The 25,844-nt window shown below is 53.5% G+C and overlaps 11 protein-coding genes across 11 annotated transcripts; 5 read left to right on the top strand and 6 right to left on the bottom strand.

The window, feature by feature from the left end:
* Nucleotides 1-1,086: 1,086 nt before the first annotated feature.
* On the bottom strand, nt 1,087-2,788 carry CLAFUR5_14302 (Versicolorin B desaturase; the record flags this gene model as incomplete). Its single annotated transcript, XM_047913450.1, has 3 exons — nt 1,087-1,215; nt 1,290-1,493; nt 1,550-2,788. The coding sequence occupies 3 exons, from the start codon at nt 2,786-2,788 to the stop codon at nt 1,087-1,089; spliced, it is 1,572 nt and encodes a 523-aa protein (XP_047769667.1).
* Nucleotides 2,789-3,304: 516 nt separating this feature from the next.
* Nucleotides 3,305-3,686, top strand: CLAFUR5_14301 (uncharacterized protein; the record flags this gene model as incomplete). Its single annotated transcript, XM_047913449.1, has 3 exons — nt 3,305-3,374; nt 3,471-3,592; nt 3,654-3,686. 3 exons carry the CDS (start codon nt 3,305-3,307, stop codon nt 3,684-3,686), a joined length of 225 nt encoding a protein of 74 aa, XP_047769505.1.
* Nucleotides 3,687-4,186: 500 nt separating this feature from the next.
* CLAFUR5_14300 (5'-hydroxyaverantin dehydrogenase) lies at nt 4,187-5,117 on the bottom strand (the record flags this gene model as incomplete). The annotated part of the gene is made up of 2 exons (XM_047913448.1): nt 4,187-4,944; nt 5,042-5,117. The coding sequence occupies 2 exons, from the start codon at nt 5,115-5,117 to the stop codon at nt 4,187-4,189; spliced, it is 834 nt and encodes a 277-aa protein (XP_047769504.1).
* An 868-nt stretch (nt 5,118-5,985) lies between these two features.
* On the top strand, nt 5,986-7,003 carry CLAFUR5_14299 (Norsolorinic acid ketoreductase nor1; the record flags this gene model as incomplete). The annotated part of the gene is made up of 4 exons (XM_047913447.1): nt 5,986-6,109; nt 6,161-6,701; nt 6,769-6,860; nt 6,918-7,003. 4 exons carry the CDS (start codon nt 5,986-5,988, stop codon nt 7,001-7,003), a joined length of 843 nt encoding a protein of 280 aa, XP_047769498.1.
* A 2,051-nt stretch (nt 7,004-9,054) lies between these two features.
* CLAFUR5_14298 (putative metal-nicotianamine transporter) lies at nt 9,055-11,503 on the top strand (the record flags this gene model as incomplete). The annotated part of the gene is made up of 3 exons (XM_047913446.1): nt 9,055-9,099; nt 9,151-11,256; nt 11,318-11,503. The coding sequence occupies 3 exons, from the start codon at nt 9,055-9,057 to the stop codon at nt 11,501-11,503; spliced, it is 2,337 nt and encodes a 778-aa protein (XP_047769497.1).
* A 1,283-nt stretch (nt 11,504-12,786) lies between these two features.
* On the bottom strand, nt 12,787-14,355 carry CLAFUR5_14297 (Aryl-alcohol dehydrogenase; the record flags this gene model as incomplete). Its single annotated transcript, XM_047913445.1, has 7 exons — nt 12,787-12,831; nt 12,884-12,936; nt 12,992-13,216; nt 13,270-13,447; nt 13,501-13,931; nt 13,983-14,202; nt 14,314-14,355. The coding sequence occupies 7 exons, from the start codon at nt 14,353-14,355 to the stop codon at nt 12,787-12,789; spliced, it is 1,194 nt and encodes a 397-aa protein (XP_047769709.1).
* Nucleotides 14,356-14,878: 523 nt separating this feature from the next.
* Nucleotides 14,879-16,569, bottom strand: CLAFUR5_14296 (Cytochrome P450 monooxygenase; the record flags this gene model as incomplete). Its single annotated transcript, XM_047913444.1, has 2 exons — nt 14,879-14,896; nt 14,950-16,569. 2 exons carry the CDS (start codon nt 16,567-16,569, stop codon nt 14,879-14,881), a joined length of 1,638 nt encoding a protein of 545 aa, XP_047769708.1.
* A 2,257-nt stretch (nt 16,570-18,826) lies between these two features.
* Nucleotides 18,827-19,799, top strand: CLAFUR5_14295 (Methyltransferase pytC; the record flags this gene model as incomplete). Its single annotated transcript, XM_047913443.1, has 2 exons — nt 18,827-18,936; nt 18,989-19,799. The coding sequence occupies 2 exons, from the start codon at nt 18,827-18,829 to the stop codon at nt 19,797-19,799; spliced, it is 921 nt and encodes a 306-aa protein (XP_047769338.1).
* A 16-nt stretch (nt 19,800-19,815) lies between these two features.
* CLAFUR5_14294 (uncharacterized protein) lies at nt 19,816-20,487 on the bottom strand (the record flags this gene model as incomplete). The annotated part of the gene is made up of 1 exon (XM_047913442.1): nt 19,816-20,487. One exon carries the CDS (start codon nt 20,485-20,487, stop codon nt 19,816-19,818), a length of 672 nt encoding a protein of 223 aa, XP_047769712.1.
* A 332-nt stretch (nt 20,488-20,819) lies between these two features.
* CLAFUR5_14293 (uncharacterized protein) lies at nt 20,820-23,448 on the bottom strand (the record flags this gene model as incomplete). The annotated part of the gene is made up of 6 exons (XM_047913441.1): nt 20,820-21,680; nt 21,729-21,833; nt 21,894-21,946; nt 21,995-22,014; nt 22,071-22,486; nt 22,534-23,448. 6 exons carry the CDS (start codon nt 23,446-23,448, stop codon nt 20,820-20,822), a joined length of 2,370 nt encoding a protein of 789 aa, XP_047769346.1.
* Nucleotides 23,449-24,393: 945 nt separating this feature from the next.
* On the top strand, nt 24,394-25,515 carry CLAFUR5_14292 (Methyltransferase psoC; the record flags this gene model as incomplete). The annotated part of the gene is made up of 5 exons (XM_047913440.1): nt 24,394-24,409; nt 24,460-24,507; nt 24,563-25,108; nt 25,168-25,180; nt 25,386-25,515. The coding sequence occupies 5 exons, from the start codon at nt 24,394-24,396 to the stop codon at nt 25,513-25,515; spliced, it is 753 nt and encodes a 250-aa protein (XP_047769341.1).
* Nucleotides 25,516-25,844: the final 329 nt, after the last annotated feature.

The raw sequence follows: 25,844 nt of genomic DNA, 5'->3' as shown, positions 1-25,844 counted from the left end.
AGTGGTGGGTGTAGATGATCCGTCTGTTTCTGGTCGTCGTCTTGGACGTCGTGGTGGATTGGGAATTGAACGGCGTGAAGCAGCATCGAAGACGTTAGGTGGCATATCACCGTGACCTCGCGACTGCCTCGCTGCGTCGTCTACCAGGACCCGTTGCGTCGTATCTGTCAGCAGAGCACTCCGAGTCAAGCCATCGGCCGGTGGTGGCGCAGTCCTCCTCTCCACTGGTATAACTGCAACGACAGCCTCAATCTCCCGGTTCAAAGACTCCGCTCGCGGATCTACCTGATCTTCACGCACACTTCCCGAAGTCTCCCAGTCGAGCAGTTGCTCAGGAGCAAGACGTCTCAGCACCCTCGGCTGGTCTGGTAGAACCATTGCTGCCGGAGCGGGCGGGTCTATGAAAAGAACAGCGCGGCAGTTGGGGCACGTGTTCGATGTTCGAGGCCAGGTTGCGAGGCAGGCATAGCAGAAGAGGTGATTGCAAGGTGTTCGCAGGAGGTCTGGGTAGGTCTGCGGTAGTCAGCGGTGGAGTGTGATGGGGGCGAGCGTGGAGTGGGGAGTACTTCACAGCAGATAGGACATTCAGAGTCCTCCTGGGAGGTGGGATCAGAGCGCGAGGCGATCACGAGGCGCAGCAGGAATTGATCTCCGGTGGGTAGAGACATGGTGGTTGGAGGTTCTTGTTGTTGCAAGGGTTTGATGATCGTGTCAAGGTCTGGTGGTGCAGTCACGGAAGATAAGTAGAACTCAAGCTGCGACAAAGGCTGCTGTTTGCTTACATGGTCTGAGCGAATGGCAACGAGAATGCTTATGTTTTCCTGTTCCACTGGATGTAGATGAGACATTTGCCGTGAGACGTGAAGTCTGAACGCGGACGATACCTACGAGACATGCATCAACATCATCATGAACCCACTCCACCCCCCACAAACCGATGCGCCGCAGCACTCTCTACCATCTTCCTACTCCCTTCCAGCCGCCTGCCTACCCTATCCCATCTCTGCTTCCTCGCCATGAGGACAAGCAAATACCGTCCCGCATGATAGTCCGGCCAGGCAGCAGGAGATCTGGTCGCAGGCACATCTACTTTGCATTCTCCGCCAAAGAAATCTTCATCCACAACTCCCGCTTCGCCCAAATACTCCAAATTTTCTGGTCAAGGAAATCGCCCGTCTTGCTGCGGTCAAGCGTAATATCATAATGCCAGAGAGTCTGAGTGATTACTGTTAGCATGTCGTTGTTGTGATTGTGACGTGGAACGTCAGGGTGAATGGATGCAGGTATACCTTTGCGAGGATAAGACGCAGCTCGGCGTATGCCAGGTTCTTGCCGATGCAGTTTCGCACACCGACGGACCAGGGCTGGTAGGCGGCGTAGTTGTCGTCTGGGAAGAGAGATTTGTCGATGTGGCGTTCGGGGATGAATTCGTGGCTGCGGGTGAAGTTGTAGGAGGCGAAGTATGTTCCGATGTGGGAGACGCCGACGCGGGTCTGGTTTGAATGTTAGTGATGTTTCAATTCATCCGTCAGAGAGTATAGGCACCCACCTCCTCAGGCACCAACTTGCCACAAACAGTAGCACCACCCTTTGGCACAACACGAGGCGGCTGTCCAGGAACCGACGGGTACATGCGCAGCGTCTCGTCAATAACGGCCGTCAGGTATTGCATGCCGGTGACACTCTGCAGGGTAATATCCTCGCTAGCCTTGAACGTCTCGCGAATCTCCTTGACGGCCTTCTTCATCTTGTCCGGCGAGTGTGCGAGCAGGTAAGTAGCACCACAGAGCGCAGAAGCAGAGGTTTCAGAGCCACCGACCACCATGACAGCGGCATTGTTAAGCATCTCACCCTTAGACATACCAGTACCATCGTTAATCTCACCCTCAGCGCCGCTCTTGACGATCACGCGGTCCCAGAAGTCACCCTGCTCACCAGTCTGTTGCATGCGGCGGTTGATCTTCTCGATGGCGTAGGAGTAGTTGTTGGCGCGAGCACCACGAAGGTCCTTGGGCAGGATGTATGGTGTCAAGGGCTCAATGCCCATCGATCGCATGACGTGGGAGATAGCGACGGACTTGAGGTTCTTATGGATGGCGTCGACCCACGGGTGGATCTTGCGATGACGCATGCTGTTGAAGGACTCTCCAAATGCAAGAGCACCGATAGTGTCGAAGACGGCCATGTTGTAGTAGTTGACCATCTCGACGGACTTGCCGGTATCAGCGACTTCCTTAAGGACTTCCATGAACTGGTCGGCGTAGGTATTGATGGTCTTCTGCTGTGTTCGCAGACCCTTGTCGCTGAACGCGTGGCCGAACAGACGGCGGAAGCGAGCGTGGTTCTTGGTGTCCGAGACGAGAATGCTCATGACACCGTTGGGTGCCAGTGGCAGACGAATGGGATCCTTGAGAAACTCTGGCCGGCCAGGCACGTGAGCGTGAATGTCCTTGCATGCTTGAGCGTTTGCGTAAGAGAGCTCGTCTGGCTTCAGGCGGAGCTCGGGGCCGTATACTTCGTGGAAGCGCATCAGGTCATGGTGCATTGTTCCCTTGAGAAGTGCAATCTTCCATGGCAGTGAGCTTGCTCGCCATAGAAATGGACCCGGGTAGCTCGCGAGAGGGTGGAAGTAGAGGTTGTAGACGCAGGTTGAGATGCCCCACGCAGCGATTGCAGACAGAGCTATGCCGAGAATCGAAAGGATGGTCGTGAGGATGTCACCGGTTTGAAGACCCGGAAGTAGTTGGGTCAGTCTCAATGAGAGAGCGACATCAGGCGCTGACGACATGATTGATGGCAGCGCTGATCAGGATAAAAGGCAAGAGGCTCGACCTAGCAGTCAGCAGATATAGCAAGCCAGAGACAAGAACGTGAGGGATGGAGACGACGTGTTAGTACATAGAGACCATCTACTAGGGCTCTTGCGCATGTCGGACAGCGACTGGGGCATTGGATGGCGGAGGCGTGGTGTGAAGCCCTGCTTACCACGATATCGCTCGCAAGCCTACTAGGAGGTAGACGGACGCAGCAACGACCCGACTCCAGCTGTACGATAGGACATCATACTAAGCCATTCATCGTTCCAGCAGCGTGCTGCCTCGTGTAAAGGGTCGCTCGGCATCGCACGTGAAGTATAGATAGACCAGTAAGTATGTCGGAGTCGGAGCTGGCTAGCTGAGCTCGGGACTCGACCTGGCTGTTCCCCGAAGAAAGCGGACATGGTATCAGCGCACACCACTGATGGCAGCCATGTCCGTAAACGTAGTAATGGATGCTGTCCTGGTTGTAGACTGTTGAGATTCCGATGCTGCCTTTCCACATTCTGTGGTTGTCGCTTACGAATGCCCTGGGCGTCATGGGTGTCTTTCACATTGGTATGTCGTCGAGAGGGCGAGGGATTGTTGCTCTCATGTGGCCCTTCAAGCCTTCCCATTCCATCCGATGTAATGGTTCGCTGACAGTGTCGATAGCATGGTTCAAGCTGAAGGAGGACGCGAAGCCGGAGAACGTCAAGGAATGGCAAAGGCTCGCACAAGGCATGGTAAGCACCGAATCGTCTTTGGTGTCATCATATGAGCATGCAATGCTGATGGTATGTAATGCAGGTGTTTCTCGAGAAGCAGACGACACGACTCGTACTGACATGTTGACAGAGTGAATGTCCCTTACGAGCAGGTATGCGATAAGACGAGTACGATAGGTTATGATATTGAGTTTTAAGAGATGTACAATGCAATATGAATTCCATATCATTTCATGCCGGAGATTGTAGAGTTGAGGCATAGCAGGGGCATGCGAATGAGTAGGTGTTTCGAGACGCGTGAAGAGCCTATGGTAAGAAGATACGAGGTGCAAGACTATCAAGTATCGTCTAACAGGCGACCGTACTGGCTTGGTGTCGTTTCCCGATCATTCTTATTGCAATTCGATTCATGCCTACGTGTATAGGGACATGCCCATGTCGGACCCTCGTACACTCTATGGCTTCATCGACGCTGACCACAACAATCGAGAATCAGAACACGATGCAGTCTCCGCGCACGAGCTCAAGCATCAAACCCAGCCTCCCTCCTCCGCTTCATGATCGGCCTCAACTGATCCCCACCCCACCCATCCTCAACATCATCCTTCAAATCAAACGTCCCCTCCGGCTGAATAGCAATCGCTCTCCCTAACACAAAAGTCGTCAGCACAATCCTACACCCTCCCCAACAAACCCCTCACCATGCAACCCCCCATCCACCGCACAAAAGCTCGCCGCACTCACACAATCCTCCATCGTCGCAAACGCCAACACCCTCCCCATCTCCACCCCCCTCTTCGCCATCGCACTCTTGACCGGCGCAATCAACGGCGTATCCACAAACCACGGCGCCAGCAAATTACACCTAACCCCCAACTCCAGCGTCCTGGCGCGCGTGCTTCTAAACAGCCCCCGGACGCCGAATTTACTCGCCGGGTAAGTGGACGCTTTGGGCGAGTCCATGTACCCGCCAATCGAGGAGACGAAGATGAGACTCTTGTCGCCCGGTGGGGAGGCGTCGGAGGCGGGGAGGCGGAAGAGGTATAAAGCCAGGAAGGAGGAGTAATACACGCCCGTCAAATTCACGTCGATGTTCTTGGTATTCGGCGACTTCAAATCCGCGTCAAGACTCGGTTCACCAGCAAACAAGACATGCTCCACCTCATTCCCCGGGGCGAAGGCGGTGCCCGCGAATGTGGCCACGATGTCCAGCGTTTGGCGGGGGGAGAATCGCACTGCGGAGCGGAAAGCTTCGAGTTGAGACTCCCAGGACGTGACGTCGCAGAAGGCGTAGTTGACGTGTTGGCCGTTGTGGGAGAGGTCGGAGGCGAGTTTTTGGCCTTTTTCGAGGGGTTGGATGTCGGCGAGGGTTATGTAGGCGCCGGCGGAGGCCCAGGCTTTGGCGGTTGCTAGGCCGATGCCTTTGGGGAGTGATTAGCGAGCTCCAGCCTCAGCGAGCCCGAGCACTCCAGCTTCAGCGGGCTGTGCGTGGCTATCATGCTGTTCAGAGTAACGTACCCGATGCACCGCCCGTAATGAGTACAGACCTGCCTTCAAGGCTTGCCAGGTCGACGTTGGTGTTGAGCGCTTCCATGTTAGCTTGGAGAAGTTGAATGTGGTAGGGAAGAAGAGATCGAAGCCGAAACTGTCGACGCCGAGGTGACGAGGTGTGGTGCTGGATGGGTAGGAGGCGAAGGCTATGGTGCTCATTGAGATGAGATGGAGATTGTTGGAGTGGTTAGGCAGTGGTATTACGAGGTCGGTGGTGAGACGACCTGGTGTGCTGGGATTCTACTTGGCCTTCTTCTCGTGAGTCAAGTGACCTGTACGATGCGTCGGATCTCGTCTTGACGGAGGTCGGAGGTCGAGCTGGGCACGGCGGATGTGATTCTATCACTTGACAAGCACGTCGTCGTCACCATTTTGGGTCCTCCATGAGAGCACAAGCTTAATAAGCTACCCATCATTCATAGCTCCTCAACAACAACTCCTACGCTTCATAGTGCAGTGGTAAGCACGTCCACCACATAAGGGGGGCTGCAGACTTCCGTTTATAGCAACCTCGGGGGAGGCAACAGTTGCAAGAGGTCACTTTGTGGTCCTGACTGCAACCGAGCTTTGAGATTGTGCGTGGGAAGCCTACGTTCGAATCGTAGTGATGCCAGTACATTTTCTTTTTGCCCATATGTCACATCTTGAGCTTCAGCACTTTGCATACTGGTGTTGTCATTGATATTGGGTCCTATGTCGTGGTGTCGAGAGTGAAATCAGCGCAGACACCGGACTCCGAGCTATTCTGTTCTTTCCGTTCTCGGAAGTCCATCGCTCGGTGAAGTGAAGGCAGCACCACAGGAGGATCTCGAAGCCTCAGATGAGGCGATCACTATGCAACATGCTTGATGTTATGTTTCTTGCTGGCATCATCTCTGCTGTCGTGTTGCTGTTTCGATCGAGGAAATTGAATGATCCAAACAAGACAGATATCAAAATGCCAAGCTTCCACAACACCATCACCATTGGCCATAGGCCATAGGCCGAAAGAAAGCACAAACAGGACGACTTATCTTGTGACTGGTGCCAGTAGAGGTGTGTTGGATGCTACTTCTCGGTAGATGTCCTTTGCTGACAAGATCGAAGGCATCGGCGAAGGCCTCGTAGCCTCATTTCTCGGAAGACCAGACTCGACCGTAATCGCCTGTGTCCGCAATGCCGCAACACAATCAAAAGCCTTAAGCGAGCTTCCACACGCCGAAGGCAGCTCCCTCATCGTCGTCAAGCTCGACTGCGCAGTCGAGACAGATCCAGCCGCGGTGGTCGAGGAACTGCAGTCAACACACAACATCCGACACATAGACGTCGTCGTAGCAAATGCAGCGATCGCTGGCGCGTATGGACCGACCTCGACCTTACCTTTGGACGCTGTCAAGGAGCACATGCAGATCAACTGCTACTCAGTGCTCCTCCTCTTCCAAGCAACGAGACCGCTTCTGGAGCAAGCAGCACCAGGGAAGGCGAAATTCGTCTTCATCGGTGCGCCCATTAGCACCATTACGCAGATGGAGGAGTGTGCAAGAGCGCCGCTCGGGGCGTATGGTCTGACAAAATTGGCGGCGAACTATCTTGTTCGCAAGTTCCATTTTGAGAACAAGTGGTTGATGTCGTTTGTGATTGATCCTGGGTGAGTGCTCACGCGTACGCGTCCGGGGTAGGGGTACCTGGCAAAGCATGTTGCTGATGATTCTTAGACATGTCCAGACCGATATGGGAGATTCCGGTGCCAGGTTGATGGGGCGTAAGGAAGCGCCGACGACGCTGCAGCAGAGTGTTGATGGAATTTGTGCGCGGGTAAGTTACGAGGATGTGTGCTGAATGTTGCGATCAACTGCTGATGAAGACCTTTTGCAGATTGATGAAGCTACCAAGGAAGAGTCGTCGGGCCAGTTCTTGCTGCATGAAGATGGATCCAGACTGCCATGGTAGTTGGCTCGAACTGTATGGTGACTATTCTGCGATGCTTGCTGGTCAGTAGCCATGGTGTGGAACGCTCTCTTCTCTGGCATGTAACATCGACCACGGTCATGTCGGATCCTCAGCATCTCGCAAGCGCGCGGGTAAATCCTCTCCCGACCAGGATATGTTGGCTGTCGGGGTGGCGTATATTCCGACACGCTTGCGAGATAGTGAGGATCCGACATGACCGTGGTCGATGTTATTGCGCCCTTGTCAGCCAGTGTCTTGTCAGATGACCGTTCGTCGTTGTGCCGAGCGACGTGATGTTAGTGACGGTACAGGAAGACCGCGGTTCGTCGAGACTGGGAAGAGCGGACGGCAGGATATCAGTAAATGATCTCGCGAGGCAGTCGGCCGTAGACCCTTCGAGCACCCCAGCTATCAACTCCCGCGCACCTCCAGCTGATCGCACTGCTTCCGGTCAAGTTTGCCACGTTGATGTGTCAATGCCCTGCAGGTGTGCGGCGTGCAGGGCAGATGCCGAGCATGGAACAAATGAAGGAACTTGCTCACTGTTCAGCGCATGAAGCGAAGGATGAAGCATCAGACAGCATGAGGATTCCCTCCGCGGTCCGCAAGAGGCAGCCGGGCTTGCTCGTATCAGCCATATCAGCCATATCTCAGCTTGGTGGATGTTTCGGAGCGCGCCGCGATGACGAGTCGTGCCGCATGGCGTTGTTTGTGCAGCTGATGTCGCTTTGGAAGGCGGTTTGCCGTGTTTGAGCGTGTTCAAAGGCTCGGTATAGCTTGAACAAGCGCTCGCCGTGGTGTTGTTGGTTTTGAGATGGGAGTTGGCAGCTGCTGCCGGCGTGGATGCTTGGCGAAGCAGAGTTTAGCCGGTGCGCACAGGCCATTCTGCCAAGGCTGCGGGGGAAACGTGCAAGTTGTCTTCCAGCCACGTGCCACGGCTTCTCCGAAGACAAATGTCATGAGACATGCTGTGATTCGACAGCTGCAAGCACTTCTGCATCTCCTGCCATCTTGAGTCTAGAGATAGTGGCGGTCGAATGACTCGCTCATGTGCTCTTTCAGGCGATGGATGCTGAGCCGTTGATGACGGACATCACAAATTACGAGACGCAGAAGGCCAGCACGAGGGAGCACGAGGCGATGCATCCTGGTCCTGCCTCTGGATCGACCAGTCTTCACCGGCAGCATCGACAGCGATGTCGATACTGTATCGAAGATGTTGGTCTGACAGATGACGTGAGTATTGCTTCTGACCCGGGCCCTGGAAGTGCTTGTTCCTCGAGCTGTCCATACAACACCGACAGCTCATGTTGCTTCTCTTCGGTTGGCTCCCGACATGCGCCATGGTGGACGCCTCCACGGCCTCGTCCTTGGCAGGCCGGGCATTGAGCTCGATCTGGGCGAGGCTCGCGTGCTGTGTTGAGCGAACTCACCGGGATAGCATGTCCCGCCACGAGATCACGCCAGCGGACTCTCGTAATTTGGCTGCGTTCATTCGCCGCCGCGGGGCACCTTATCAGCTTCCCCGAGTGCGCTGCCCTACACCATGGCGGGACAGAGCACCATTGCGGCAGTACTGTACCGATAGATCAGCTTGGCCTAGACCATATCCCATATCCGCGCTTCACGTTGCAGGACATGTTGCGCCGCTAGCTCTCTATTTGCCTCCATCCTTCGCACGAGGGCGCATCTGTGCGCTGATCCGAGGTCACCTCTGCGCCGAGCCTTACCGGAAACAGCAGGAGTCAAGACTTTTATACACGGCTTCTTCGATGTCCAAGCGACGCCTCTGTTGCTTGTGAGTGGTTGGCTTGAAGATAGTCCGTAGCACAACGCGATAGACAGTTGCAACCATGCAGCACGACACGCCGGACCCTGAAGGACTAATCACCCTGGTGTGGAGGGGGGTACCCTGTACGAGCATGGCATATTAAGTTGGAGCATTGTCCCATGCGCTGCGGACTCGTCCACTTCAACCTTCGCGCGTGTCGCGATCCTATTAATACGTGTCGGTGGTGAGAGACACTTGTCGCAAGACATCCATTGCAGTCATGGCGAACGTCAACGAGATTGTGGAGCGTCAGATCCAGCCCATGGTGAGTTGGTGTTGTGCAGAGACACTGGAGCTTGACTGACCACGACGCCAGGGCAACATCAACCCGGATGTGCCGCCATTGACCGAGAAGCAGAATGTCTTCAATGTACACCATGCCCCGGAAGACAGCACCACGCATGGCACTCCAGAGTACACCGGCGATGGCTCTGCGAAGGAATTCGAGAAGACTGCCACGTATGTCGGCGAAATGGAGGAGACCGACCTCAAAGAAGGTCTCGAAGAGGAGCTGGAACAGGATCCCTTCAAGCCCTTTGACAACCTACCGGAAGAGCGACAGTCGATTGTCACCATCCGAGCCATGTTGATCGGTGTTGTCTGCGGTGCGCTGGTGAATGCTTCCAACGTCTACCTTGGTCTCAAGACTGGTTGGACTTTCGGTGCTTCGCTGTTCGGTGCCATCATCGGTTTCGCTGTACTCAAGCCACTAGGCAGAGCACTTCCAGCCAACTTTCCTATCCTTGGAGGCGACTTTGGTCCTCGCGAGAACAACATCGTCCAGACTGCAGCCACTGCCGCCGGTGGCCTGTCGAGTGTGTTCATCTCCGGTATTCCAGCACTCTACCAATTGGGACTTCTCAACACACCAAGGGAAGACTTCCCACGTCTCATCACCTTGACCATCGTCGGTGGCTACTTCGGTTTCCTGATGTCGACACCACTGCGAAAGTTCTTCATCATCTACGTCGCACGCGAGCTGAAGTTGATATTCCCAACTCCTTCCGCGACTGCAATGACCATCCGTGCCATGCACTTGGCAGCTGGTGGTGAGGCGATCGCAAAGATGAAGATGCGAGCTCTCAGCATTGCATTCTCTGCTGCACTCGTGCTCCGTGTCGTGTCCCAGTATGCCATCGGCATCCTGTGGGATTGGCACATCTTCACCTGGTTCTTCATCTGGGGCAACTACAACAACGCCGCCATCAACGTCGAGAACTGGGGCTGGATGATCGAGTGGACTCCAGCTTTCATCGGGGCTGGCATGCTTGTCGGTCTTAACACTGCCATCTCCTTCTACGCTGGCTCCATCTTGGCCTGGGGCATCATCGGTCCATCTCTCGTCAACCAGGGCGCAGCATTCGGCATGGCACTGGTTCCAGATGACCCACACTGGGGCGGCTACGTCTCATTCGCATCGCTCGGCACGGCAGCCTCCACGAAGGACACTCCTAGCCCACGTTTCTGGCTGCTATGGCCGGGTGTCCTGCTCATGATTGTCGTCTCGTTCGTCGAGCTTGGCCTGCAGTACAAGGTCTTCTTCTACGTCTCCAAGGCCATCTACCGCGCATCATGTGCTGGTATCGCCGCAGGCATGAAGAAGATGGGCAAGCGATCCGAGAAGCTCGAGCGCAAGGGTGCCCAGACCGAGTCCGTTCTCGTCGAGGACTCTGCTCGCGACGACGAGCTCGTCAAGTGGTACATGTGGCTCCCAGCCATCGTCGTCGTCATCATCCTTACCTGCGTCGTCATGGGTGTCCAGTTCGAAATGCCAGTCGGCATGAGTCTGCTGTCCATCTTCCTGGCCTTCTTCTTCTCCCTGCTGGCCGTGCAATGCGCTGGTGTCACCGACATCACACCACTCACCGCTGCATCCAAGGCATCTCAGATCGTCCTCGGTGGCGCGACCAAGGGTGAGCACTGGCAAGTCGAGCACGCACAGCGTCTCAACTTGCTCGGTGGCTCTCTCGCCTCCATTGGTGCCAACCAGGCCTCCGATCTAGTCGGCGACTTCCGTGTCGGTTTCCTCCTCCGAACTTCGCCAAAGCAGCAATGGATCGCACAAGGTCTCGGAACGATCGTGGCTTGCTTCTTGGCTCCAGCGCTCTTCATGCTCTTCGCCAAGGCGTACCCATGTATCCTCGACATCAACGCTGAGGTCTGCCCATTCAGCGCACCATCCGTCTCTGCGTGGCGTGCTGTTGCTGTCGCCATGACCGATCCAGAGTTCCCGGTCCCTACCAGCTCTGGAATCTTCGCCATTTGCTTCTCGATCTTTGGTGCTGCTATGATTTTCGTCAGGCATTATGCGTACCGCGGCACTTGGGAGAAGTACCGCGTGTACCACCCCAACATGATGTGCATTGGTCTTGCATTCGTGCTGCCACAGACCTACTACGGCCTTGCTATGATCATCGGTGCAGTAAGTACTATTCCTTCAAACCCAGTCACCTTCATTAAGCATTTACTAACGTCGCCGGCAGTTGCCATGTTTTTACTGGGCGAAGAAGAACCCCAAATCTTTCGACATCTACGGCTACGCCATCGCCGCCGGTCTCATCGCAGGCGAGGGTATCGGCGGTGTCATCAACGCCGTCTTCCAGGTGGCAGGTATCGCCGGTCCATCGCCGTACGGCACAAACGTTGCGTGCCCAGCGAACTCTTGCTAGAAGCATGTTTGTTGTCAGTATGAGCACTAGACTCGCAAACTCACGAGGAAAATGATATGACGAAGAAGTTGGACGAGGATGTCTTGTCTCGAGATATCAATGATACCCGAATGAATGATGTTCTGTCGCTGTTGTGATCTTGTCTTGGTCTCTTGCTTTTTCTTTTCTTTCTTGCGGGTGCATCCTAGCACGAAGCCCGCGTCATATCATTTCCCTCGCGATTTGGGAGAGGTCTCATACTGACCGTATCATATCACTCCTCGCCAACGAGACGGTCCACGGTCTTGGGACAACTCCAGCACCAATAGAGACAAGATGCTAATCAAAGGCTTGAATCACAAGTCGGAGTACACATGGTCGCAACAAGTCCTCTATATCATGAGCCTGCTGCCTGACCTGCATCATTTGCTGACTGACTGCAAGCGAGTGCGAGCTCCGCACCAAAACTTCTCAGCTCGGAGTTCGATCTTGGGTCACCGCTTGTTGCTGCACAGCGATGTACTGGTGCCTGGATGCATGAATTGATGATTATGTTAGACCGAGCTCCGATTTGGTCGTCAATGGTCATCACTGGGAGTAACAAGGGAGGATATCTGCATCGATTCTATGCTGGAGCCTGGAAAAGTCGGGATGTGGTTTTGGTCTTGAGCTACCTCCTCGTCCCTAACGCTGGCCGTTGCCGCGCGTACCTACAGTGAATAGCTGTTCCTGTCTACGCCTGAACCGTGCAGTCACGCTCCGTAATGACAGCGATTGTTCGTTCCCTTCATCGTCGGAATGGAACCTTCAAGATTGTGACATCCTTGGCGAGAAAGCTTTTTGTGATTTTCTTAAGCCATAGTCACGGCAGCGATTCTCTTTCGGACCCCTCTGGCTATGTGACTGATCTTCAGATATTCGGTAGATTGAGCACTCGTCACAGTCCCCCATCTCGTGCCCTTGCTAGAACTTCAGTGACTGCATGAACTGCTCTCGTGTTGGTAGCACCGTGCTGTGCTGATGAACGACTGTTGAGATGAACTATGTTCTCTAGTGAGTGTGGGAGCGAACAGACTGCGTCTGGATATATGCGAGGTGTCGTTTGCTTCCAAGGTCTGATCTCATACGCTTGTTGTGCATTCACTCGTCTACCTGCATCTAAGGAATGAACCGTTGTGGCAGACCGAAAGTGAACTTGCCGCAAAGGTCACATCACAAAGTGCAGCAGACTCAGACTGCTGTTGCACCCGAGCGAAGATGCACCAATGTGAATCTTGATCTGCTAATGCCATTGCAAATGCCCGCTACCACACGAGAACCGGCTTGATCGTCTCGCCTGCGTGCATGTCCTACATCCAATCAGTACACATACCCAACCCATACATCGATGGTACAACTTACATGTAAGGCCTTCTTAAAGTCCTTGGCATCATAGTACTTCACCATCTTGTCCACTACAGCAACAGGTCAGCGTCGCATTCATGCACGATCCGGTGGCCGCCAACATACCCGGTAACTTTCCTTCTCTATAGTACTGTATGAGTTGCGGGATGAATTCTCCTGGGAAGCTATCGCCTTCGACACAGCCCCATAACTTGACACCACGGAAGAGATGCTGGACAAGATCCAAGGCGAATCTGTAGTCTGGCTTTGTTGGTCCGCCAACTTGTACGTATGCACCTCGTGTATCTGTTGCGTAGTAGGCGCTTTCGAGTACCAAAGGGAAGCCGGTTGCTGGAGACCATGGTCAGCATCACACACGCCCAGGTTAGCGGGTTGCTGCTTACTCTCGACCACTATATTTGGTCCACGACCTCCAGCGATATGCTTCATGGCAGCAGTGAGGTCTTCGAGACCACTCGTGTTCAGTCCATGTGTTGCGCCGAACTGAGCTATCGCAATATCGATGCGAGCCTGATTCTTGTCGACTGCGATGATCTGCTTGCAGCCAGCAATATGTGCGCCCTTCATGACTGTCAGCGTAAACTATATCGCCCAATTCACGTAGCTTCACGAACCATCACAGCACTCAGCCCAACACCTCCAAGTCCACAGACCATAACAATATCATCCGGCCCTGGCTTCGTCAAGTTCAAGATAGCTCCAGCACCAGTCTGGATCCCGCACCCAAGTGGGGCAAACAGCTTCAGCTCGTCGTCGTTCTTGATCAAGCCTGTTACGGGGAGCACAGTAGTTTCCTTGACAATGCTGAGCTTCGCAAAGCTAGAATGCCCGAAAAATTTCGCGCCAATCGATTGCGTTTCAGCACTTCCTTTGAACACATCTGACTCGCCAAACAAATTCATGGGGGCAAATGTGTCGCAGTAAGCAGGTCGTTTCGAGTGGCATTCTTTGCAGTTGCTGCAGCTGTCGAAGGATAATAGCACTGGATCGCCTGGCTTGACTGGCTTTGTGACATTCGGTCCTACGGCTTTGACATATCCGGAACCTGATGAGAGTCAGTTGGGTACTCAAAACGGATCTTGAAGGACTGTGATACCTTCATGCCCAGCAACCATAGGAAACGTCTGCCCCATATGAGGATTCGTCAAAGCAATGTCAGTATGACAGATGCCGGAAGCCACCATTTCGACCAGGATCTCGCCGTCCTTGAGCTCGGTCGGTACCCTGATATCGGTCATCTCCCAGTTGTCTCCGCCGTGGTGCTCAGGGCCTGGCTCGGAAGCGACAATCGCCTGACTTGATGTCATGCTGGCATACTATCGGACATGATGGTTAATACGATGTCCAGCGGGCGAGTGACAATTCGAGACTACAGATAACATGCTCTGCGGGTGAATGTCTCGGAGCAAAGAAGTGATGAGACGTACTTGCTCTATGGCCGTGGCCGAGCGCAGGGGACGCGCTGCCATTGAAGCTATGTCGGCTGATCACTCAAAGACTTGTGGATCGTGTGTCGTCGTTTAAGGTTTGATATGATAGTCTGACCACTTCTCTGCCATCAAGGTCAAGTCATAGGACGGAGCGTATAGTCCTTGTGGATGCTGTAGCAGGTAAGGTGGTTGAATTACATCTTATTGTTCAACCACGTGAGTCAACTCCATTGTGACTTTGCCGGCGGCATCTTCGAAATGCGAACCACTGCAATAACATCTCGACTTACCAGAAATAGAGGTCGGGGCGGAGGGGAAGAATTGGAGCACGGAAATAGTGAAGACAGCCGCATTTGCCGGGCGAAAAGCGCGTGCCATCACGTGCCATTTTTATAGCATGCTGACGATAGAGCATATCCTGTATCAGCTATTTCTTGTCGTTTTCAGTTTCAAAGTCCGTTACATTTTCCAGTATAGAGCATATCCTGTATCGGCTATCTGTTGTCGTTTTCAATTTCAAAGTCCGTTACATTTTCCAGAATCAAGTGTGGGCGTATTAGAATCAGATATCCAGCGGCTCCTACAACCGTGTCAGCTAAACTTCTAGATGCCGGGGCAATACAGTGTACTTACCACGTTCTGTCGAGCATCATTGGCAGACTGAAAGGCTTCGTTGATAAGCCTTACTTTCTCGTCACTTCGTGGCACCATCATGACGGGCATCTTTGAGCCTGGCAGACCCGGGAAATCACCACGCCAATTTGCGATATTCAGTGGCAGCTTTGCATCTGGAGAGGGTTTGATCTCACATGCCCACAGTAGCCGCATAATCGCAACAGCTAGGGACCGTTCTGCAACATCATAGCCAGGACATATTCGTCTCCCCGCACCGAAAGCGAAGTGGTCTCGCTTCTGCACATCCGATGAATTGATGCTCTGCATGACGCTAGTCATGTCGCCTTCGAATCGCTCTGGAATGAAATTGTCCGGCTGTGGATGGCGAGCGGGATCGTGTTGCAATGCGTACCCGTTCAGGTGGATATGCGAGCCTTTCGGAATCCGCATGCCATCGTATACGATGTCATCAGTTGTGACATGAGGATGACCTAGACCTACAGGAGGTCTCCATCGCCAGGTCTCTTTGACAAGACACCGCACATAGGGTATGCTCTCGTAGTCGGCGAACTCAGGTATTCGGTCACCAACTACTTTGTCAACTTCGTGGCGAGCTTTCTCCTGCACCTCAGGATACTCCATCATGGCCTCAATGAATGACCACGTAGAGATCTGACTGGTATCAGCCGCACCGATGGTCAGCATCAAGCAAAAGTAGGCACCCTCTTCCTCGGAAGGAAAGCCAAGTGATTTCTCGTCTTCGACGACCTTGTAGAGTAGTGACTCCGTCACAGCTACACCATCGACCGAGGCCTTCTTCATTCTTCGTAGCTTGTTCACACTCCAAGCCAGGTCTCGCCGAAATCGTTCTCGACCAGCACGCTCCCATGGTTTCAGAAAGAGTGGTAGGTAATCGAGGAAAGGAAGTACCTCCACCAGGTGAGCGCCAGGTAATGTACCCAGAATTTGCGCGATTCCAGTTCCGTGTATGTAACCAATAGCGGGATCAGTGGACTTTGGCACATCGAACCCCAGCATCTGTGTGCTAAACGCACTGTATGTATACCTCATGATGGAGTTCCACAATGCCGGTCCCGATGATCTGATGGTAGAGTCGTTCACGACCTCGTGCATGAACTTCAACGTCTCGTAGTGCAAGAACGGCAGCCCCGCATCTGCTCGAGGAATGCTGCCAACATTGCCTTGAGTCACTCTGCGTTGATGCTTCCATCGTGGAGTGTCTGCGTTGATGAGAAGCACATTCCAGTCATTGCACATGTGGTGGCTGCTGACTAGCCAGGCGGGGCGATTCGCAGAGACACCAGCAGGCTTGTCAAAGATTTGCTTGACGGCGATATCCGTGTTCACCATGTATTGCGTGTGTGGGCCGAGCTTGACTTTGTAAACTGCGCCAAACTGGCGGGCCCATCTCTGGAAAAGGAGATGCTGCTCTCCATCTTTGACAGATGAGAGGAGTTCGGGGAGATTACCAATGAGCGGGAGGCCAGTCGGTCCAGGCGGGAGAGGTAGCTGGTCATGTCCTGTTGAACGTCTGTAAAGTAGGTACAGCGCCAGAAGTAAGAGTGGCAAGGCACTAAGATACCCCGACATGGTCGTGCCAGTCATGAAGTCCAGCATGGCGAGTGTACCGTTCCCAACACTGAAATGTTGCAGCTGTCGACTTCGCCGTGCCAACGCTGAGCGAAGATGTGGTCAACATGTCTTCAGGCCTCAATTGCAAGGAATACATACTGCCCGTTCTTGCTCGGACGACGGATAGTCGAGGTAGCCGACGACCCCTATAGTGATTGTGTCGATGAACAGTGGCGTTTTGGTATGTCCGAGGGAGGATCTGAATGGCCACTGCTGCAGACTATGAACTCCACAAACCTTATCTTGTGAAGGGTTAGGGCTCGGCAATTGCGATCCGGGAGTAGCAAAAGCCCGTAGAGAATGTCGTGAAGAGGCCTTCTCGCCTTCCATCTCAAAAGATCTTGCACGTCCGGTACAAGCAGCTTTCTGGGCTATGTCCGAACCTCTTGGGTCCTCGGCCGGGCACTGGACCCGGGGCGATGATCCCCATATCAGTCCCATCCATCTTCGTGACACCAGAACTTGCTGGAAAGCAGCAGCCGTTGCATCGATGACACCCGCCATCCGAGCTCAACACGGGACCTTCGAGGCCAAGAGCCAGCAGGAGCATCAGGATGTCGAGGAACTCTCAAACCCGGATTGCGTGCCGCCTCTTGATCAAGTAAATCCCCACAGATGACCATACATTTGGCCTCGTCGGAACCTTATGGTCTTGCGAGTGCTATTCCGGAATGCACGTTACACGCGCAAACGTCAACTCTTCACACGATACCGGTCCGCCGTCTTCTGCGCCTCGCTGTACGAGCCAGCCGTCGCACGCCGTCTTCGATCTGGTCCGGCCCTCCTGCGTGCGATATACGTGAGAAGCCAGCAGATCTTTCCAACACTGTTCTGTGGGAACTTCATGGCTGTCCCATACGAACCGAAGAAGCTTCAAAATCGAAATCGATGGAAGTCGGTGTGAGCTGCAAAATCTCACCAAATCGTAGCAATTAGTTGACCTCAAGCACAAGATGTTGAAAGCAGGCCTCCGCGAAGCTCTTGAAGCGACTGGAGTGGTGCGTGTTCTGGTGGCGGAGTCCTGTCTTCCACGCAACAGCTATACCAGCTCCCCTGGCGTCTGACAGCCGGACAGGGCAGCCGGAAGTTTGATGATCCGAAAAGTAACGATCCCACATGGCGATACTGCAGTCAGCATCTGCACAAAGGATGGATGAAACGTGCGAATGATGAGCATTGAACACCATGCCTCGGTCGAACACGAAGCATCGCGTGCAAGGCACCGAGCCTAGGTCAATGGCCAGGGCCAACGACCTCACTCGAGTCATCCATCTGGCAGTTTGACCAGGGCAGGTGATCCGCCCCCAGGTTCGTCCTGGGCGTCATGGAATCCACAGGATCTACACAACAACAGCGATGTTATTTGGCACACCGCTCGGTCTTTCTGTCAGATGCTGCATCTATCGCAGTCAAGCACACTTTGGAGGACTCCCGTAACGCACGCGTTGAGCCCACCCTTGACCCAGTATCGTGAGCATGTCAGCATCTGTTGATTGTTCGGCAGTTAGGAACGACGCATCACGTCGATTGCAGGTCTGTGTGAGCCACTCTCGCAGATGAAATGTGTGACCTCGGAATATGTGGCCAGCCTGACCCAGGATGGTGCTGCAATCAGATAACGATTATCCAGGCACCCTGACCCCCGTGCCGTCAGTGACCTAACCACTTCACCGGACCCCAGCTGGCCGACCGGACCCCATCATTTACCGCTTATGTTGATTGAGCCTTTGCTACTACAACTCCAAACTGCACCTCGAAAACCCCTTAGCATCTATCTTTGCCGCGCACTCTAGCCGGAAACGAGTAGGAGGGGGGGCTCTCACAAGGTAGAGGTAGGGGCCCGCCGATGTGCCCTCTCCGAGGCGCAACGGCGACGTGCAAGACTGTCGACATTTGACGGAGTTTGATTGGGAACTTGATGGGTCACTAGGGTCCGGTCGGCTAGCTGGGGTCCGGGGAAGTGATGAGGCATCAGTGACCGGAGTGACCGAACGAAAGCCCTCGAACCCGCGATGTTAACAGGGTTATATCTCTGCCGAGTCTGCTTTCCAACAACGTTCGCACGTACCGGTATCGTGGTTTCTAATGGACCGACAAATCAATCGGTCTTTCTGGAATTAGTGGCGCAAAGTTTCCAGTCTGAACATCAGTGAACTGCGGCTCGGTGAGCATGGGTGTGTTGCAGTTTAAAAGGTCTCAATGTCTCGCAGCATACTGATGAGCAACTCCCACTGCACTCGCCATGACCACTACAGCTCGCAGCGACTTCGCTCAAAAGCCAGCAATGAACTCCGACAAAGAAGAGAGAGCATATCATGACGATGCAGGGTCCAACTATATTTTGCCCAAAGAGTTTGTTCCACTTCCATTGGGCGAGGACAGATCCAGTGCTGATAGACTGCAGTGCAAAAGAACACGTCCGACTCGAAGACCAAGCCCGAGCCCTGGAGACTGTGATGAGCGGCAATATTTTTCATGCTCCGGTCAACGAAGCGAAGGTGACCAAGGTGCTCGATATCGGATGCGGTACAGGCTACGTGACCGATAAGCTTGCCCGCAGGTTCCCAAAAGCAGAAGTGTATGGCCTCGACCTATCGCCAGTGCCAACGCTGAGAGAACAGCGTGCGAACGTTCAGTACCTTCGAGGCAACGTCTTGACACAGCAGCCTACGCTCTGGACTGGATCTGCCGGACCTGTTCTTGACCAAGATGAAGCGGTCTTTGACTACATCTTCAGTCGTCTACTCATCGCTGGCATGACCGACTGGCATGGGCTGCTCAAGAAAGAGTTCGCTATGCTGGATTCTGGTGGATACCTTGAGCACCATGAGGTCGATTTTACCATTTTCGGTGCCGGTGGAAAGGTGGCTCACGATGGCCCACTGGAAATCATCAAGGCCCTAGGTATAGAGCAGCATGCAGGCACGAAGATGAGGGACTGGTTCGAAGATGCCGGCTTTGTCGATGTCGTGGTTCACAAATACCAACTATCTTTTGGTGGGGCCCATGAAACGGATCCTGCCATGAAGGAAGTCGGCGAATTCTGGTATCGGGACATGCGTGAGGCCTTTGAAGCAAGTATGTATGGCGCTGCACAAAGACTTGGCAAGCCGATAGAGGAGGCTCAGGCAGAGATTGATAAGTATCATGCTTTGGTCAAGCCCGACGTCGGCAATTATACCATGATGTATGCCGTGTATGGGAGGAAGCCGTAGTCAGATGTAGAGTCGCTCACGGAAGCGTAGCCAAGGTCTTCGACATGAACAAGATGTTGAATTTGCGCTCCTCTCCTCCTTCGTGGACATAGTCTACGCCGTATCCTCTACGCATGTAGAATTCAGGGTACAGTTCCTTGATAGCGCAGAGCACCATCTTGAGTCGTGTCGATGCATGGGTATCTATCGCCTTCCGCTTTCGATCAAAGCGCTCGATGACTTCCTGCTCTGTTGCCTTCATGATGAACCCTGCGGCGCCACACCCTTGCGCAGACGGATGAGTAGCCAGCAGCCTAATTTCCCACTCTTCAGTGCCATCTTCGACATTATGCGAGCACAGCCAGGGCGATTTGCTCTCATCAGGGGCCAGATACCGGCGACAAGTTGCAGTGGCAATGACATCGCAGCTTTCCTGGTGGCTGAGAACAACGAGAAACGCCTCGGGATCGTCTCGTATGTAGTCAAAGATCCCACTGATAGAGCTCAGGCGATCAGTTTTGCTGAAGCCTAGCTCAGGCTTCGAGCCTTCTCCTTTTGCATATGCCAAGTTGATTGTTGTTAGGAGACTGGTTAAGAATGGCGAGTCTTGTAACTGTTGTGCAGAGAAGAATGACACTGTGGTCGGCTTGCCATTAACGAAGGGCCCGACGGTCGTCTTTGGCTTGTTGAGTCCTTCTTCGATGGCCATAGTAATGTATTGATCACGGAGATGTACATCAGAAGGTGGAAGTCCAGAATTGTTCGTTGTGCTGCTCATCATTCATCCGCTAAGCGAGATTGCCTTCCCTTTTCGGACTAATGCACATGCTAGCTTGCTTGTCAAAGGGCGTGCTATGTCGCGTCACCTACAACGGCATCATATTTGCTAATAAGTTTTTTCCAACATCATAAATCCCAACTCCTGTGCTGGACTATATCAATATTTCGCCCAAAACATGAGCAATAACGTCGGGCTTGAGCTCAAAAAAGAAAGGATTTGGACACCCTGTGAGACACTGTGATAGCTCGCGGACCACGCACTCATGAAGCATTACTAGTTCGTCGGCTGCTTGTTATCGAGTAAGTTGGCGAAGGGAGGTCGGAGGACCCTCTAGGATTATGCTGCTGGCTGTGAAGCTGGGCTGTCTCCGGGGGCGTGGATGGCGAGAAGTGGGTGCCACCACTGGGAACACGATCTTGCCTGTCCGTCATGGCTCTCTTCGTAGGCGTGGAGGGTGCAATCCCATCAGCCGCTGGACGCTTTCTTGACTGTCCCGTGACCCCCGACTCATCCAGACCTCGCTCACTCCCCTCGTCTGTGCTGAAGGACAAGATGTCTCCAGCATTGCCGCCAAGGTCGTCATCATCATCGTCCTCACCGGAGTCATCAGATTCGGTTTCTGAGTCAACAGCTCTGCGGTCTCTGCGATTTCGACGCCGAGGCGGGGGGTCGAAACGTCCCAGCTTACCAGCTTCTGGTGCCGCGACCAATGGAGTGTGTAGCGGCCACTTGTCGCTCTGCGGTGCAACACCATATTTCACGAATCTCCGGTCTTTCGAATCGGCATCTCGCAAGCCACGTGCTCGATCGTGTCTTCCGTGTCCCGTATTTCGACGAATGGTGTGCATCAGATCAGCGCAGGAAGGTCGTGCCGCGGCATCGTACGCTAGACAGTGCTCGATGGCAGCAAGCAACTGGCGACTGTACTGCTGTCTAGCGCCATCATTGAATGTTGCTGGCTTCTTCTTTGCCTGGCCATCACCATCTGCTTCGAAGTCGTGCAGAAGTTTGTCCGTCTCCTTACCATGTACCAGACTCCACAACACGAATCCGATGCCCCATACATTGGTTGACGATCTCGGCAGGGCTTCTTGGCTCGACCCAATTCTTACAGTCTGTTCCTGTGGTCACAATCAGCTTGTGACCGAACGACGGTACAGCACTCATACTGGTGCTCGAGCATTGTAAGTGCCAATGCCCTCGTTTTCGAATAGCTGCTCTGGCTGACGAATGTCCTCACTTGCAATCATCAACGATTCACCAAAGTCTGCGATCTACGAAGTCATGTCAGCGCGGGCTATCGACAGTTTGAAGATCTGGCTGAGAAGTTCCACCTTTGGCTGTGGATATCCTCGATAGAAATTGCTTGTGTTTTCAGCTAGGAATACTAGGGTCATGTTAGCATGAGCTCGTCCTCAACACGTGTTGCAATTACCGTTGGCCAACTTCAGGTCACTGTTTGGATTGTCAGCTTCGTCGATACACCTTCACGGCGACTCGCTCCAACTTACCCGTGAACGATAGTGTGCCATGCTCCAGCTTCCAGATAATCGCCATCGCCACGCTCCATCAGTAGTCCACCTGCGACGAGCGTATGGAACACGGCCCACAAAAATGGCTCCGGGATCCAGATACCATTCTCTGGCGGCAGTTGACATTCTGCATCTTGTGAGACGAACTGGTAGTAAGGCCTCTTGAAGTCGAATAGATCGCCACGTCCGCAGTACTCCATGTAGATCCGATAATCCAGGTGAGGCACGGTACTTGGATACATACGCCAGTTCCTCATCTGCACGATACACTCTGATCCAATCAGCTGCTTCAGCATATGCATTGCAGCGACTTCTACTGGCATTTGGATGCCGCCGACATCTGCATACTTGAAGGCATCTGCTTGGCCAGCAGCAGTGTCTTTCACGACTATTCGCTGCTTCGACGTTAGAAAGTGCCTTTCAGCTGAAGCTATTAGAATACCAAACTCAAATCAACTATGGTACCGTGGGAGTTCTGCTTGACGTAGATTTCGCATTTGGATTGATTCGTTCCGCTGATGAGTTTTGGTCCTGCCCATCCCACACCGAGGAGTCCTTTGGCTCGTCTCACACTTCCTGGACTCACAGGAGACAATAGCGGCGGTGGCGGCGGTGGCATTGCTGGAATTGGAGGTGGCTGGTCTTCTGAATTTCCTGCCCTTGATCGATCTACGTTATTGTCAGCAGGCTGAGCGCCCGTAGACTGTGCCTGATTTTCGTGCTCCGCACCACTACGACCTCCGTTCTGTTCTCCTTCGGTGTCATTGTTTGCACGGCCGCTTTCATTTTGTCGAAGCTGAGCCTTTTTACCGGTCTGGGCTGCGATCTGCTGTTCACTTTGCGAGTTGCTTCGTGCGTCGATGATGCTCTCGCCCCTGCCTTCTGCGCTGTTCTGTACCACTTCAAGATCTTGCTGGGCCTGGACCCTTGACTCAATGGGCTCGTCATAATCATCTTTAGCTTGCTGAAAAAGTCGCTCCACATGCTGGACGACACGTCCATCGGTATCGGGTATAACGTCGCGGCGTACCAGCAGGGCGGTCAAAGCGTCACGAACAGCTTGCGAGGTCGTTATAGCCTCCTCAAGCCGCGTTATATGGGCAGTGAGGTTTTCAGCATTCTGTGGAATTTCCGGATCACCCACAGCCTTGTATGCTACATCAAGAGCATCTCTGGCCGCGCTCCAGCTCGATACTAGGGTGTATACATTGTGTCTTCGATCAGCAGCAAGTCCCTCGAACTTGGCGCGAGCTGCAGACTCCACACGCTTTCTACCCCTGATTTTCCGGTTTGGGTTCGTTTCCCAAGCTTCCATCGCTAGATCAACCCAAGCTTCACTTTGGGCAGTTGCCGACATTACGCTTGCGAGCGATGGCAGTTGTGGAATCTTGCTGAGTCTTGTGTACTTGCAAGCTCCTAGTTTGCTTTTGCTTTATTATATTGAGTAAATCACGATCAGGGAGGATAACAAAGGAGAGGTTCTCTCATCACTCATCGGCGGTGTTCGTGTATTGACAACAAAGAGCGCAGCTGAAAGGTATCACTTCCCATCAACTTCGGTAGTGTCATTGAGTTTCGTGGCCCAGCTTCTGCCGATGTCGAATCTTGCGTCAGGCTTTCCATCTAACTCGTCGTTGGTCTGAAAAATTGCGTCTTCTATTACTCTCGTCGACATTGAATCCTTGTTCAGCATTGCCGAATCATTGTCCGTGAAGGCCAACTCTCTACGATCCCTCCACAGCGTGCAAGGATTATACCGCCAAGACCCACGATGCTTCCTAGCAAACACGTAGGAAATAATGTGCGGCACGAAGAAAGGTACTGCCGGGAAGTTGTGTATCCCGCCCTGGAAGTACCTGTGTTTTCTGTGAGCATTGTTGGTGTGACACCGTATAACGGGATGCGTATGTCGCTGATATATCCTGCGAGAATGATGAAGTCGAGATGAGTTCATGAGGTTGCTCGGCTCATCGAGCAGACATGATTGCTCTGCCTAGTCAAAAGAATAGTACGCTCTGCCAATGGTCGGGGGTGGACGCTGGGTGACCATTTTGTAGAATAGCTGGAAACATGACCCGGCATTCAAGCCCTAGACGTGGCGCATCCTGTAACCCATATGATTGTGTTAGCTCCGCTTAGCTCATCTTCTGCGTTGGGCAAAAAGGTATAGCATGAGCTTACCAAGCGCTGATCCTTCGCGGCTCTACCCCATCCGGCATGCCCTTCGTCGCCTATGCACTCCCTCGCTTATATCTTAGATTCTTGGTTTAAGGATTATTGTCGCCTGGTATCAGACCCCCCGATGTACGTTTGGAAAAGTACCATCGCACATCTGCCCTGGCACAGAACTGCGACTTGACATCGTAAGCCTTCACCAACCATGGTCTCCGGATCCTGGACTCAGGAAGTGCCGCTGGTATGTCCAGCCCATCCATCCATCCATAACTCATTTTGCTGACCTCCCATTGCAGGAACCTGGGCCTTCGATGTCGCAAGCAAATGCACCCTATCAACCCACTACTTCCTCAGCACTGACATCAACAGCACAATCTTTCTAGTCGAGAGCTCCAAAGACTTCGACTTCTTACAACACGACATCCGCACCCCATTCCCCACCAACCTCCACAACAGCTTCGACTTCGCCCATCAGCGTAACGTCCTAGCAGGAGCCTACGGCACTCCCCTCAAGCAATCCGGCCAGAACCTTACCGACACCATCGAGCCAGGGGGGTGGATTCAACTGATAGAGCTAGACGATGATGTCCTTCCTGAAAGCAATGGTCCAGCTTATACGACGTTTATCAAGTTGGTTCGACACATTATGCGTATGTTGGGAGTCCCTAACATCGGTGCGGAGTTCAAGCCAACTCTGGAAGCCATCGGATTTGTGAACGTCCAGGAGAAGATCTTCCGACCTCACATGTGGAGCAGGATCGTTGCGACCGCGCCGCATCTTTGTGATGCGTCGGTTGAGGCGCCTTGTGGTGCGGTGCCGCAATTGCTGAAGGCGAATGGCAGTAAGTGGGATGAGCTCGTGAAGTAGTGGTGGCTGACGATGTTGCTAACGCTTATCAAGGAATCCCAAAGCCGTACGTAGATGAGTCCGGAGATGGCCTGGAGACTCTAGAGCAACGCTTGCGTGCTGAGCTACTTGATCGAGGGGCAGAGTCTTGTTGCCGGGTGGTGTGGGCACAGAGGCGGGGGTCGTGATGATGCTAGATGTAATAGACTAGTAGGCCCAGACTCCGTGTGGCTTGGTCAGTGTGGGCATCAAGTTGACGGATGACTGGGCAGTGTCAACAAACTACTCATCAAAATCGACACCATTCGCTGCACGACCATGACCGTCTATCACCTCGCCCTCCTCATCCTCTCCTTCATCTGCACTGTCATGACCACTCTCCTGCCCCTGCGCATCCTGTGACTTAGACCTTTTAGGCGAAGGCAACTCTGGTAGACTCAAAGAACACTTTCGCTTCCTACTCTTCTTTCCCAGATTCAACCTTACCGGCGGATAGCGTCGCTGGCTGGATCCCTCCTCGCCATCACTTTCTGCTCGAATCTCCTGTATGTCTAGAAAATCACCTTCCGGCCCTCCAAGGTCGTCGTCATCAGAGTCGCTCGGGTACGAGGGTATCGAGCTGACATCCGACCCAGTCCTGGACGGAGAGACATCCAGTGAGCCTCGCCTCACAGGTCTTGGTAAAGGCGGTTGACTAGCCCCATCCATATCCTCAGCGTCTGGGAGCGATG

Source organism: Fulvia fulva, chromosome 13 (genome assembly GCF_020509005.1).
Source record: "Fulvia fulva chromosome 13, complete sequence".
Lineage (NCBI taxonomy): Eukaryota > Fungi > Ascomycota > Dothideomycetes > Mycosphaerellales > Mycosphaerellaceae > Fulvia > Fulvia fulva.
This window is presented reverse-complemented; position numbering and strand designations above follow the sequence as displayed.